Source organism: Diospyros lotus, chromosome 4 (genome assembly GCF_014633365.1).
Source record: "Diospyros lotus cultivar Yz01 chromosome 4, ASM1463336v1, whole genome shotgun sequence".
In the NCBI taxonomy this organism is placed as follows: domain Eukaryota; kingdom Viridiplantae; phylum Streptophyta; class Magnoliopsida; order Ericales; family Ebenaceae; genus Diospyros; species Diospyros lotus.
Genome location: NC_068341.1, coordinates 5,426,801 through 5,442,890, shown reverse-complemented (window position 1 = coordinate 5,442,890; position 16,090 = coordinate 5,426,801). Strand labels below are relative to the sequence as shown.

The following is a 16,090-nucleotide window of genomic DNA, read 5'->3' as shown; positions in this document are numbered from 1 at the left end:
TTCTCTGCTCGTCGTCTTCTACGTTAAAGGCCCTGTTTGGTTAGCTCATTAACTTTGCGGCGAAGTTAGCAATTTTTCAAAGAGGAATAATAATAATAATAATGTTTTAGAGGCATTGAAACGGCGGCGTTTTGCTTTTACGCTGGAAATAAAGAGTTGGTAATGTGGAGTTTCTGGAAGCGGATTGGATTGACAATTTCTTTATTTTCTCAATTCTTATTGTAACCCCTCACTTTGACGGAGGATCGATTTCAAATCAAAGAAAGAAGAAAAGAAAGGTATATAAGCAGAGGGGAGAGAGAGACATTGATTTGATTCGCTTTAATAATAAGCGGCTGTATTATTACTAATTAATAATAATAAATTATCAATCTCAATCTCAATGACAATACATTAATTAATTAATAATAATTAAAGTTAAAAAAAGTAATGGGCAGATGTCATAATTACGCAGCCATTATCGCGGGGACTCCCTCTAGAAAGTTCCACCGCAAGCAATTCTGATTGGTTCTTTAACTGTGTATACTGTATACATGTATTTATTTAAGCCTACATTTATTTTAATACCATTTTTTATATTTTTATTTTAGGATAGTGAGCTTCCTAACCTTCATACTTTCATTTTAAATAAAATATTTTATTGAATGATAATAAATATATCATATATTTCATACTTAACCATTAATTGTAGAATACAAAATATATTATTTACTAAAGTGTCTTTCAAGTATATTATTCAAAATTTTATACATTATAATTATAAATCAAGGGTAAAATTTGAGTGGAAAGAAAATGAATTCTAAGAAATTGAATTCTAGGAAAAATGAATTTCTAGAAATTACAAGTTTAAGCTGTTTGATTGTTATAATTTTCTATTTAGAAAATGATATTATTTTCCATCTTTTGGTGTTTGATTAGTAATATTTTTCATAGAATTTGATCATTTTCCTATTATTTCGTGTTTGATAGGTATTATTTTCTATGGAAAATGACCAATTTTCCATGAAATTCAACAGTGAAATTGTACTGAAAAATTAAAATAATAACCTATTTTAAATTAACTAAATCATTTTCACAGATAAATCAAACCACTAAATTAAAAATTTTCTGTTTTCCAAACTTATATATACAAAATAATATATATACACACACATATATATATACACGATCACACATACAACACACATATTCACAAACAGAGACATATATATACATATTTATAAATATACACATAGAGACCCGCTGCAGCCTCTCGCTCACCCACTCGCCGCCGCTGACTTGCTCGCTACCTCTCTCTCTCGCTCGCTCGCTTGCCCGCCTGCGCTCGCTTGCCCGCCTGCCCTCTCTCACCTGTCCTTCCTCTCGTTCGCACACAAATACATATATACACACACATACATATATATATATATATACGCTCTCTCTCTCTCGCTGCCTCCTCGCTCATCCACCCGTCGCCACTGGCCAACTCGCTGGCTTGTCCTCTCTCTCACTCGCTCACCCTCCCTCTCGTTTTCTCTCTATCCCTCTCTCGCTGCAGCTTTAATGGTGAAGTTGAAGGGGATGAAGACGGGAACACAGTGAGTTGCTCCATTTGCCTGGAAAATCAAAGCTCCTCCCCTATGGAATTTGTTTTCCTTGATTTGAAGGAAAAAGCTATCACGTGACAAGAAATGGGAAAATGAATTTCTTGGAAAAATTTTGCTATCAAACACTGCACAAATGAAAAATTTGGTGGAAAATATGTCTTTTCCCAAAAAAAATAGGCTATCAAACGCGGCCTTAAAATTTTTCAGAGAGGCGATTGTCTCATGTGATTTAAAAGGTGTTTGGCATACCAATTTGACCACTTATAAGCTACTCTTTTAAGTTATAAGTTATTTAATTTATTTTGTTACACGTTTATTAAAATTTAATACCTTAAATGCTATTTAGTTTTTAAGTTATTTTAGCAATTTATTCAAATGGCACCCCCAATTTTTTTAAATAAACTCCTAACAGCTTATTGTGTTGACCGGATAGATGACAAATTTACCTTCAAATATTTCACATATTAGGGTCCCTTATCATATTTGCCGTCTTTATCCCCAAACTCATTCCCAATTTCTCCATTGCCATCACTGCCTCCATATTTTTCATGACAATTGTCGACCATAGCCCCTATTCCCATTGGTCGCTGTCTTCAGCCTCTATTGCTGCCTCTTATATGTCTATCGTCGTCATCTACTATCTCTTCTATTGTCTGCGTCCTTCCCCATCACTATGTGTATATATATATATATATATATATTTAATAGCCCCAATATTTAACACATATACATATTTTGTATTAATATATTTTTTAATAATTATGTATAATTTATTAATATTTAATGATAAAATTTTATAAATTCGATATTAAATTATAATTTTTTTATTAAAAAAATAATATTTTAATATATTTTATTTATATTATTCAATAATATTTTTATTTTAATCTTTTTGTCAAGTTATAATAAGTTATCAATTTTTTCAAGTCAAATATATAATTATATAAATGATAATTTAAAATATATTTATTTATTAAATGTTATCAAATTTTTAAATTTTATACAATTTAAAAACTAAATAACTTATAAACTAGTTTTAAAAGTGTAAGCCAAACAATCTCTTATTCTTTAAACATTTCTTAGACATTTAAAATACCTTACTTTACAAAAAAAAAAAAAAAAAATAACAGTATGATAGACCGACCGGGCCATCTCTGCTCGCATGGGCCGTGACAGGCCCAACCCTAAAAATCCGGGTATTCCCTGCCCGATTGCCCGCCCGTAAGAAAACCGCCTTAAAAGGGGTATCCGGCGAGAAGTCGCAGACGCTATAAAGATTAAAGAAAGCACCGACAATACCGCATAGCATACTGCCATACAACAGAGTAGATGCCAGTAGAGAATCGAACTCGAAGAAGTTCAAAAATTCTCCCATCCTTTCCGCCCGCCCAAACACCCCCGAGATTTTAAATTTTCTTCATCCTCCTCGTGTCACATCCATATAGTCATCCTGTGACGGAGAGCCGTTGAAGCTGTTCACCTGCTTCATTATCTGCGCCCAAAACAACCCTAGCTAGACTTTGATCTCGGCTCTCCCTATCGCTCTTCTCTAAATGGCTAGCTCCGATTCTGCTCCAACCGTGCCTCCCGCCGTTCCTCTCTCATCCGTAAGTCCACTCTCTCTGTGTATGCGTGTGGTTTCGCATTTGTATTCACTGTTGAGATCTATGTTCGGATTTCGATCGATTTTGTTTGTATTCGCTGCTGATAGTGATTTGTTTTTGCTGTCTTCTTGTTCGCTTGTCAGAAGAAGGAGAACGTGACGCCTGTTAATGCAAAGATCGCTGTATGTTTAAATGCTTTTTTCTTTATCTTAACGCAAGGAATGTTTGAGAGGTTTCTCGAATGCTGCCGTTCTTATTTATTTTTCAGGAATTGAGCGAATCGAGGCAAGAACTTCTTAATCGGATTCAAGCTTTGAAACAGGTGATTTTCGGTGGTTACATTTTCTAGCTCAGCATATTTGTGTATAAGCCGTATATTTTAAAACAATTAGCACACATCACGGGCATTTTCTTCCAAATGTTTTTGTCTGTTTTTGATCTTTCCATTTTTGCCTGAGGCTATAAATAGATGTTTGGTTGGCTTTTAGGATCTACAGAGTTGGAGGTCGAAGTTAGACACTCAAGTCAAGGTTTACAGAGATGTAAGTTTTAGCTCTTTAATTTGAGGAAATGCTCCTTTTTCTTTCGCAATTTGTTACATCACATAATGTTCTTCTGCTTTATTTTACACGATATCTGTGCAGTTGGGCTTTACGGGAGCCAAATTATAACACTTGCTTGGTGTAACTCTCTTTTGGCTTGGCCCTACTTGTGCTTAATTTTCGTTATGTGTTTTCTATATTCCATTCTCCAGGATTTAATTGATTTTGGATATTCTATATTGTGTGTGTTGCATGTTCTGTAGGATCCTATTAAGTTTATAATAATTGAGAGTAAATTAAATTTTATCAAAGAATGTTTTTGGAGATGGCCACCAAAGGTCACCACTTTGTCTGTATGCCCCCATGTTGAGCCATGGCATATCTAACATATTTACTTTGCATTCAACTATCATGACATATCTACCATTTTTTTTTTTTCATTAATGACTTTAATTCTGTGTCTCAACATATTTGGGCTTTATCAATAGGAATGTGGAAGAAGGTGCCTAGCTTTAATTTGTCTAGTTCACTGTGGATTTCTATATCTAAAGTAATAATCTAATTTGCAATCATCTCCCGAGTTAGCAAATATTTTTTTATACATTATGAGGAGCTTTTTTATCCTTAACAAATTGAATGACAAGGGGAACATCATCAATTATATTCTTTGATGTGGGTATTTTCTTTAGCATGCCATATGGTAGTACCTCACTAATTGAGAAGGAAACTATCACTGTGGAGGCATTAGATGGATGCCAATGGGCATGTTATACTCAGAGTGAACCAGGAGGCTTGCCAATTGTTGCTTATTCCGAGTTTCCTTTTGGCTTGCACAATGATTGCTTTGAGCAACTTTGTAGAATTGGTCAGTTACATCTCTACACAAACGTTTTTGGTGTCAGTGGAACCTTAAAAATCCCTACATAATGCCCTTGAGCCTAGTATTTTTTGGGTATAATTTTTCCATACACCCTGGGCAGTGTTTAGGCTTAGTATTTTCAGGTAAAGTATCTCAGTTATGATTTTAGGTAACCTTTCAAGCTTAGTACATTTGGGGGTATGATTACTTTGTTTATGCCCTAGGTATTAGTACCTTTGAGTACAATTTCACCTGTTGATGCCTTTGGACTTGGTACCTCTTGGTATGGTATCTCCCTTATGTCTTTAGGTACTGTGTGTAGACTTTTTATGGCTTCCTCCCATATCCCACATCTTCTATATTCAATTGTTGAATATAAACATAAACAGAACACCAGAAAATTAACGAGGTTCGACCAATATGGCCTACATCCTCGGACACCACCAAATCTTCTCTAATATCAAAGAGAGAAAATACAAAGTGTGTAAGAGAAATACACACTCAAATGAGGGGGTACAAATGCAATAAATGCAAACTTGTTAGGATACATTTAACAAAGGGGAAGGGGGCATTAAATAAGGTGAAGGAGGATCTCCCTCCCACTGCCCAACCGATGTGGGATATGGGAGGAAGCCATAACAAGTCTACAAATCTCCACCTTGGCGAATCTCCCAAATTCCAAAAAACCTCAACAATCTCTTCAAAGAATCAATAATCAGTAGGTGTCTTCAAATGCGCTATGAAGCGCCAACTTCAAATACTAAGGATATAAATCAAGTCCAAACAATGTTGAAACTTGACTGCTGTCACAACCTTAGTCATCATATCAGCAGGATTTTCAGCAGTTGGGATCTTCTGAATCTGTATCTCTCCTTCTTCTAGAATTTCCCGTACAAAATGATATCTTACGTCGATGTGCTTCGTCCTTGCATGATAAACTTGGTTCTTTGCTAAATGAATAGCACTCTGACTGTCACAATGTACCTTGATGTACTTTTGACCAATTCCCAATTCATCAAGCAACCCATAAAGCCAAATAGCCTCCGTAACTGCCATGTACTCTGCTTCTGTGGTAGACAGAGCAACTGTAGACTGTAAGGTAGACTTCCAACTGACCGGTGCCTTTGCTAATGTGAACACATAACCAGTCGTAGATCGACGTTTATCCATATCACCAGCATAGTCGGAATCACAATAACCAACTATGCAATTATCCATTTTCTCATCCTGCTCAAATACTAAGCCAACATCTACGGTGTTCAGAATATACCGTAGAATCCATTTCACAGCTTGCCAATGTTCCTTTCCAGGATCATGCATATACCTACTCACAACTCCAACTGCCTGTGAAATATCGGGCCTTGTACACACCATAGCATACATCAAGCTACCAACAACTTTTGCATACGGAACCTTTGACATATACTCTTGTTCCGCAACACTCTTCGGAGATAAAGATGCACTTAGTTTGAAATGAGGAGCTAACGGGGTACTCACAGGTTTTGACTTTTCATTCGTGCCGAAACGTTGTAGTACTTTCTTCAGATATGTTCTCTGAGTCAAACAAAGCCTTCCTCTTTTCCTGTCTCTGATTATCTCCATGCCAAGAATCTTCTTGGCTTCACCTAAATCTTTCATTTCGAACTCCTTATTCAACTGAGTCTTCAGTTTTTCAATTTCTCCACTATTCATTGAAGCTATCAGCATATCATCAACATATAAGAGAAGATAAATAAAAGATCCATCTTGTAGCTTACGCAAATACACACAGTGATCATATTTGCTTTTTGTGTACCTCTGCCCCAACATAAACTTGTCAAATCGCTTGTACCACTGTCTCGGAGATTGCTTCAATCCGTACAACGATTTGTTTAGTTTGCAAACCCAATTTTCTTTATCAGCAACTCTGAATTCTTCTGGCTGAGTCATATAGATTTCCTCTTCCAAGTCACCGTGTAGAAACGCAGTTTTCACATCCATCTGAACTAGTTCCAAATTCAATTGCGCTACCAAGGCCAACAAAATTCTAATGGAAGAATGTTTCACAACTGGAGAAAACACTTCATTATAATCAATACCTTCCGTCTGAGCGTAGCCTTTAGCCACCAACCTTGCCTTGTAGCGAACATCATTCTTGTCAGGAAATCCATCTTTCTTTGCATATACCCATTTGCATCCAATTGCCTTCTTTCCCTTCGGTAAGCTGGCTAGCCTCCATGTCTCATTCTTCTTAAGGGACTGCATTTCTTCATTCATAGCTTTCCTCCACTTTTCATTTTCTGAATTTTGGACAGCTTCATTGTAAGTGGCAGGAACTTCGTCATTTACAATTGGAGATGCATAGGCCACCAAATCGACAAATCGAGCAGGCTTTCGAATCTCTCGTCGTGGCCTTCTTGTTGCTATTGATTCTTGTTGCTGTGGAGGTTCTTGGGTTGGAACCTCTTCTTCATCTGACGACTCCTCTGCCACAGGAGTGTCTCCACCTGATTTGATACTTACTGCTGGGTCAATTCTTCTTTCAAACTCCACCTGTTTTGGAGTATTCTCCACCTGTTGTGGAGCATCATCAAACTGTTGCACAACTTCATTTGTTACTTTTTCCAACATGGCAAATTCATCAAAAGTAACATCCCTACTAAAGATTATCTTCTTCGATTCCGGACACCAGAGTCGATAGCCCTTTATTCCAGAAGTGATCCCCATGAACAAAGCTTTCTTTGCTCTTGGATCCAACTTGGATTCCTTAACATGATAGTATACAGTGGAACCAAAAACATGTAAGGAATTATAATCATTAGCAGGTTTTCCAGACCATACCTCGAAAGGTGTTTTTCCACAAATAGCAGTTGATGGCAATCGATTAATGAGATGACTCGCATAAGTCACAGCCTCAGCCCAAAATTGTCTGCCCAACCCAGCATTGGACAACATACACCGAACTTTCTCCAGCAACGTTCGGTTCATGCGTTCTGCCACCCCATTCTGCTGTGGTGTATCTCTAACTGTAAAGTGTCGAACAATACCTTCATCTTGACAGACCTTATCAAATGGATCATTTCTATACTCACCACCATTATCTGTTCTGAGTCGTTTGATCCTTCTGCCAGTCTGAGTTTCCACCATATTTTTCCATTTAAGGAAACATCCCAACACTTCATCCTTTTTCTTCAAAGAATACACCCATACTCTTCGGGAATAATCATCAACAAAGGTTACATAGTAGTGTTTACCTCCCATAGATGCTGTCTTGGATGGTCCCCACACATCTGAGTGAACATAATCCAGAATACCCTTAGTATCATGGATTGCAGTGCCAAACTTCACTCTCGTCTGCTTCCCTTTGATACAGTGCTCACAGAAGTCTAATTTGCAGGTCTTGACGCCTTCCAATAATCCTTGCTTGGCTAAAATTCGCAAAGATTTTTCACCTGCATGTCCCAAACGCATATGCCACAGTTTGGTTACTTCTGTATCCCTGTCATCATCTGAAGCTATTGCTGCTGTTGTCCCAATGGCTGCATTACCCTGATAGTAATACAAGTTATTCTTCTTTCGTATACCTTTCAATATTACAAGTGCGCCAGAGAACACTTTCATAACTCCATTTTCTGCAGTTACCTTCAATCCCTTGGACTCCAATGTTCCCACAGAAATGAGATTCTTTGTCAAACTCGGCACATATCTTACATCTGTCAGTATTCTGGTTGATTCATCATGATTCCTCAAATGGATTGTGCCAACTCCGTTTGTTTCACAAGGTGTGTTGTTTGCTGTGTAAACAACTCCTCCATCAAGTTCTTGAAAGTCAAAGAACCAATTCTGATTAGGACACATATGGTGGCTGCAACCCGAATCCAAAAGCCAAGCTCCAGAATAGCTTGTTGAAGACGTAAGAACTAATGAAAGGTCTGAATCCTCATCATTAACTTCAGCAATATTTGAGACGGCTTTCCCTTTGTCAGATTTGCCCTTAGCTTTTAACTTTGGGCAGTCCTTCTTCCAGTGGCCTTTCTCCCGACAAAAGGCACATTCATCTTTGTTCGGTCTGGGTTTCGAACTAGACCTCCCTCTCCTTCCTTTCTTCTGGCTTTGCAAACGGCCTCTTACAATCAATGCTTCTGCTGCGTCATGCGTTGTTTCCTTTTTATCTTTCTTTCTCAACTTATAACTATACAAAGCAGCACAAACTTCACTAAGAGATACCTGAACCTTCCCGTGAAGTAGAGTCGTCTCAAGAAATTCAAACTCCTCGGGAAGGGATCCCAACAGCATCAAAGCCAAATCCTCATCTTTGAACGTTTCATCTAAATTCATCAAATCAGCTACCAACTGATTAAAGGTAGTGATATGATCATTTATTGTGGTACCAGGAACATAAGTAAAGCGGAACAATCTCTTTTTCATGTAGAGCTTATTCTGACCGCTTTTCTTCAAAAATTTCTCCTCCAATGCCTTCCATAGTATACCGGCAGAATTTTCCTTCGAGAATGCATACTTCTGCTCTCTGGACAGGCATGATCGAATTGTACCACACACCAATCGATTGATGGTCTTCCAATCTTTTTCTTCAACATCTTCTGGTTTCTTTTCTTCAATGGCGATGTCTAGATCTTGCTGGAAAAGAGCGTCTAGAACCTCGCATTGCCACATGCCGAAATGACCCGAGCCATCAAACACCTCCACTGCAATTCTTGTATTCGCCAGATTCCTCGCCCAAGTGGACGAAGAAGAAACTCCCGATGTGGATTGTTCTGAATTCTTTTCGCCTGCCATCTCTGCCATCTTCTATATTCAATAGTTATCAAAGCGGAAACAATCCAAGAAAATCTTTTCTGATGTGGAAGATCAGACACAACTGCAACCACAGAGCATACTAAGAAAAACTTGGCCAAAAAAAGGAATCTTTTCTGATGTGGAAGATCAGACTCAACTGCAACCACAGAGCATACTAAGAACCTTGGTCTCTGATACCAATTGTTGGGAAAATCGGGCAATTTTCCCCAAAATCAAAAGCACCAAAATAATACCCGATAAAAACTATTGAATATAAACATAAACAGAACACCAGAAAATTAACGAGGTTCGACCAATATGGCCTACGTCCTCGGACACCACCAAATCTTCTCTAATATCAAAGAGAGAAAATACAAAGTGTGTAAGAGAAATACACACTCAAATGAGGGGGTACAAATGCAATAAATGCAAACTTGTTAAGATACATTTAACAAAGGGGAATGGGGCATTAAATAAGGTGAAGGAGGATCTCCCTCATTTGAGTGTGTATTTCTCTTACACACTTTGTATTTTCTCTCTTTGATATTAGAGAAGATTTGGTGGTGTCCGAGGACGTAGGCCATATTGGTCGAACCTCGTTAATTTTCTGGTGTTCTGTTTATGTTTATATTCAATAGTTTTTATCGGGTATTATTTTGGTGCTTTTGATTTTGGGGAAAATTGCCCGATTTTCCCAACAATTGGTATCAGAGACCAAGGTTCTTAGTATGCTCTGTGGTTGCAGTTGAGTCTGATCTTCCACATCAGAAAAGATTCCTTTTTTTGGCCAAGTTTTTCTTAGTATGCTCTGTGGTTGCAGTTGTGTCTGATCTTCCACATCAGAAAAGATTTTCTTGGATTGTTTCCGCTTTGATAACTATTGAATATAGAAGATGGCAGAGATGGCAGGCGAAAAGAATTCAGAACAATCCACATCGGGAGTTTCTTCTTCGTCCACTTGGGCGAGGAATCTGGCGAATACAAGAATTGCAGTGGAGGTGTTTGATGGCTCGGGTCATTTCGGCATGTGGCAATGCGAGGTTCTAGACGCTCTTTTCCAGCAAGATCTAGACATCGCCATTGAAGAAAAGAAACCAGAAGATGTTGAAGAAAAAGATTGGAAGACCATCAATCGATTGGCGTGTGGTACAATTCGATCATGCCTGTCCAGAGAGCAGAAGTATGCATTCTCGAAGGAAAATTCTGCCGGTATACTATGGAAGGCATTGGAGGAGAAATTTTTGAAGAAAAGCGGTCAGAATAAGCTCTACATGAAAAAGAGATTGTTCCGCTTTACTTATGTTCCTGGTACCACAATAAATGATCATATCACTACCTTTAATCAGTTGGTAGCTGATTTGATGAATTTAGATGAAACGTTCAAAGATGAGGATTTGGCTTTGATGCTGTTGGGATCCCTTCCCGAGGAGTTTGAATTTCTTGAGACGACTCTACTTCACGGGAAGGTTCAGGTATCTCTTAGTGAAGTTTGTGCTGCTTTGTATAGTTATGAGTTGAGAAAGAAAGATAAAAAGGAAACAACGCATGACGCAGCAGAAGCATTGATTGTAAGAGGCCGTTTGCAAAGCCAGAAGAAAGGAAGGAGAGGGAGGTCTAGTTCGAAACCCAGACCGAACAAAGATGAATGTGCCTTTTGTCGGGAGAAAGGCCACTGGAAGAAGGACTGCCCAAAGTTAAAAGCTAAGGGCAAATCTGACAAAGGGAAAGCCGTCTCAAATATTGCTGAAGTTAATGATGAGGATTCAGACCTTTCATTAGTTCTTACGTCTTCAACAAGCTATTCTGGAGCTTGGCTTTTGGATTCGGGTTGCAGCCACCATATGTGTCCTAATCGGAATTGGTTCTTTGACTTTCAAGAACTTGATGGAGGAGTTGTTTACACAGCAAACAACACACCTTGTGAAACAAACGGAGTTGGCACAATCCATTTGAGGAATCATGATGAATCAACCAGAATACTGACAGATGTAAGATATGTGCCGAGTTTGACAAAGAATCTCATTTCTGTGGGAACATTGGAGTCCAAGGGATTGAAGGTAACTGCAGAAAATGGAGTTATGAAAGTGTTCTCTGGCGCACTTGTAATATTGAAAGGTATACGAAAGAAGAATAACTTGTATTACTATCAGGGTAATGCAGCCATTGGGACAACAGCAGCAATAGCTTCAGATGATGACAGGGATACAGAAGTAACCAAACTGTGGCATATGCGTTTGGGACATGCAGGTGAAAAATCTTTGCGAATTTTAGCCAAGCAAGGATTATTGGAAGGCGTCAAGACCTGCAAATTAGACTTCTGTGAGCACTGTATCAAAGGGAAGCAGACGAGAGTGAAGTTTGGCACTGCAATCCATGATACTAAGGGTATTCTGGATTATGTTCACTCAGATGTGTGGGGACCATCCAAGACAGCATCTATGGGAGGTAAACACTACTATGTAACCTTTGTTGATGATTATTCCCGAAGAGTATGGGTGTATTCTTTGAAGAAAAAGGATGAAGTGTTGGGATGTTTCCTTAAATGGAAAAATATGGTGGAAACTCAGACTGGCAGAAGGATCAAACGACTCAGAACAGATAATGGTGGTGAGTATAGAAATGATCCATTTGATAAGGTCTGTCAAGATGAAGGTATTGTTCGACACTTTACAGTTAGAGATACACCACAGCAGAATGGGGTGGCAGAACGCATGAACCGAACGTTGCTGGAGAAAGTTCGGTGTATGTTGTCCAATGCTGGGTTGGGCAGACAATTTTGGGCTGAGGCTGTGACTTATGCGAGTCATCTCATTAATCGATTGCCATCAACTGCTATTTGTGGAAAAACACCTTTCGAGGTATGGTCTGGAAAACCTGCTAATGATTATAATTCCTTACATGTTTTTGGTTCCACTGTATACTATCATGTTAAGGAATCCAAGTTGGATCCAAGAGCAAAGAAAGCTTTGTTCATGGGGATCACTTCTGGAATAAAGGGCTATCGACTCTGGTGTCCGGAATCGAAGAAGATAATCTTTAGTAGGGATGTTACTTTTGATGAATTTGCCATGTTGGAAAAAGTAACAAATGAAGTTGTGCAACAGTTTGATGATGCTCCACAACAGGTGGAGAATACTCCAAAACAGGTGGAGTTTGAAAGAAGAATTGACCCAGCAGTAAGTATCAAATCAGGTGGAGACACTCCTGTGGCAGAGGAGTCGTCAGATGAAGAAGAGGTTCCAACCCAAGAACCTCCACAGCAACAAGAATCAATAGCAACAAGAAGGCCACGACGAGAGATTCGAAAGCCTGCTCGATTTGTCGATTTGGTGGCCTATGCATCTCCAATTGTAAATGACGAAGTTCCTGCCACTTACAATGAAGCTGTCCAAAATTCAGAAAATGAAAAGTGGAGGAAAGCTATGAATGAAGAAATGCAGTCCCTTAAGAAGAATGAGACATGGAGGCTAGCCAGCTTACCGAAGGGAAAGAAGGCAATTGGATGCAAATGGGTATATGCAAAGAAAGATGGATTTCCTGACAAGAATGATGTTCGCTACAAGGCAAGGTTGGTGGCTAAAGGCTACGCTCAGACGGAAGGTATTGATTATAATGAAGTGTTTTCTCCAGTTGTGAAACATTCTTCCATTAGAATTTTGTTGGCCTTGGTAGCGCAATTGAATTTGGAACTAGTTCAGATGGATGTGAAAACTGCGTTTCTACACGGTGACTTGGAAGAGGAAATCTATATGACTCAGCCAGAAGAATTCAGAGTTGCTGATAAAGAAAATTGGGTTTGCAAACTAAACAAATCGTTGTACGGATTGAAGCAATCTCCGAGACAGTGGTACAAGCGATTTGACAAGTTTATGTTGGGGCAGAGGTACACAAAAAGCAAATATGATCACTGTGTGTATTTGCGTAAGCTACAAGATGGATCTTTTATTTATCTTCTCTTATATGTTGATGATATGCTGATAGCTTCAATGAATAGTGGAGAAATTGAAAAACTGAAGACTCAGTTGAATAAGGAGTTCGAAATGAAAGATTTAGGTGAAGCCAAGAAGATTCTTGGCATGGAGATAATCAGAGACAGGAAAAGAGGAAGGCTTTGTTTGACTCAGAGAACATATCTGAAGAAAGTACTACAACGTTTCGGCACGAATGAAAAGTCAAAACCTGTGAGTACCCCGTTAGCTCCTCATTTCAAACTAAGTGCATCTTTATCTCCGAAGAGTGTTGCGGAACAAGAGTATATGTCAAAGGTTCCGTATGCAAAAGTTGTTGGTAGCTTGATGTATGCTATGGTGTGTACAAGGCCCGATATTTCACAGGCAGTTGGAGTTGTGAGTAGGTATATGCATGATCCTGGAAAGGAACATTGGCAAGCTGTGAAATGGATTCTACGGTATATTCTGAACACCGTAGATGTTGGCTTAGTATTTGAGCAGGATGAGAAAATGGATAATTGCATAGTTGGTTATTGTGATTCCGACTATGCTGGTGATATGGATAAACGTCGATCTACGACTGGTTATGTGTTCACATTAGCAAAGGCACCGGTCAGTTGGAAGTCTACCTTACAGTCTACAGTTGCTCTGTCTACCACAGAAGCAGAGTACATGGCAGTTACGGAGGCTATTTGGCTTTATGGGTTGCTTGATGAATTGGGAATTGGTCAAAAGTACATCAAGGTACATTGTGACAGTCAGAGTGCTATTCATTTAGCAAAGAACCAAGTTTATCATGCAAGGACGAAGCACATCGACGTAAGATATCATTTTGTACGGGAAATTCTAGAAGAAGGAGAGATACAGATTCAGAAGATCCCAACTGCTGAAAATCCTGCTGATATGATGACTAAGGTTGTGACAGCAGTCAAGTTTCAACATTGTTTGGACTTGATTTATATCCTTAGTATTTGAAGTTGGCGCTTCATAGCGCATTTGAAGACACCTACTGATTATTGATTCTTTGAAGAGATTGTTGAGGTTTTTTGGAATTTGGGAGATTCGCCAAGGTGGAGATTTGTAGACTTGTTATGGCTTCCTCCCATATCCCACATCGGTTGGGCAGTGGGAGGGAGATCCTCCTTCACCTTATTTAATGCCCCCTTCCCCTTTGTTAAATGTATCCTAACAAGTTTGCATTTATTGCATTTGTACCCTCTCATTTGAGTGTGTATTTCTCTTACACACTTTGTATTTTCTCTCTTTGATATTAGAGAAGATTTGGTGGTGTCCGAGGACGTAGGCCATATTGGTCGAACCTCGTTAATTTTCTGGTGTTCTGTTTATGTTTATATTCAATAGTTTTTATCGGGTATTATTTTGGTGCTTTTGATTTTGGAGAAAATTGCCCGATTTTCCCAACACTGTGCCCGTAGTTGCAATAGCGTAGCATACTTCTGGACATAAACAACAACATATGAAGTCTTTATCCCACTATGTGGGGCTTGCTCTACTTGTGCTATTAATTTTATATAATTTATTTACCTTGAATTTGTAGGTTTTGCTTGCCGTGCATTCATATTGGTTTATTTTAACCTTACATCTCCTTTTTGCCTTTGGGTAGTGTACCTATTTGTGGAACAAGTGCAGGGCAATACAAAAATAGCCCCCTTTCAAACCTCACACTTCGAGGAGTCTTGTACGTTGAAGACACTCTTTAATGTCAATTATATTTCTTTATGTCTTGGTTGAGCTGCCATGTCTGTGCTGTATCTAATAAGTAGATCGCTCAATATATTTTTATTGCATACATTTTGTGTGCGGTGATCTTCAGCCCAAAGAATTTCTTATATTCTAAAGACATTAGGGTATCCTATCCTCACAGACTTGGAAAACTTGATTTTTTCAAACAATTTGGTTTCTTTTGTTGTAGTTTGAACTTGCCATTGCTATCTTACTTAAACTACTTTATTTTCTTACAACGCAGGAACTTTCAGACCTAAAGAAATCACTCAATGTTGAAGTGGACCAGCTTCGATCAGTGAGCAACATTCTCACAACCTTTCCAAATTTTTCTTGAACATAATTCTATGCTCTATTTTTACAAAGCTGTATTTGTCCAAATTTGCTTCATTTGCATGAAACTAGGAATTTCAATTGTTAAGGACTACTCTCCAACAGCAGCAAGAGGATGTTACTGCTAGCTTGAAAAACTTGGGGGTAAGATCCATTAAGTCATTTGGTAGCAGCAATCCATGCTTCAAAAGCGAATCTGTGAACTGATTATTTTGTAACCATTGCAGTTGCAAGATGTATGTGGAGAAGTCAAAGAGGCTGAAGGTGACAAGGATGAGAAAGCTGAAGATTCGACCAAGGAGGATAACAGTGAAGGCACTGAACAATAGATCTATGGAAGAAGAGCATGATTCTGCGATGTCATGATATTGTGTTCTGTCGATATTCTGCGTTGTGTTTGGGTAAGTTAAGGAAAAGTAGATCAGTATTGTCTAGCTGACAGATCTCTCATCTGGATAATTGCTGTGCAATGGCATCGGCCAATTTTTGTCTTTTTTTTCCCCTTCATATTATTGTATGCACTGTGTTGACTGTTGCAGATCTTTAGATGCATTGTTCAGACTTTGTGCAACGATTCTACTGCTTTATGCTTTTATGAAGATGAAACACTGATAAAATCTACGATAATTTTGTGATGTGGTGGATATCATACAGGTGCTGTCGTGTTACACAACTCTTAAAAGAATCATGCAAT

General features: G+C 38.5%; 1 protein-coding gene across 1 annotated transcript; it reads left to right on the top strand.

The window, feature by feature from the left end:
* Window positions 1–2,871: 2,871 nt before the first annotated feature.
* Window positions 2,872–16,023, top strand: LOC127800436 (uncharacterized). Its single transcript, XM_052335045.1, has 7 exons — window positions 2,872–3,196; window positions 3,337–3,375; window positions 3,462–3,515; window positions 3,682–3,735; window positions 15,308–15,361; window positions 15,469–15,540; window positions 15,624–16,023. Exons 1-7 carry the CDS (start codon window positions 3,143–3,145, stop codon window positions 15,723–15,725), a joined length of 429 nt encoding a protein of 142 aa, XP_052191005.1. The 5' UTR covers window positions 2,872–3,142; the 3' UTR covers window positions 15,726–16,023.
* The last annotated feature ends 67 nt before the right edge of the window (window positions 16,024–16,090 follow it).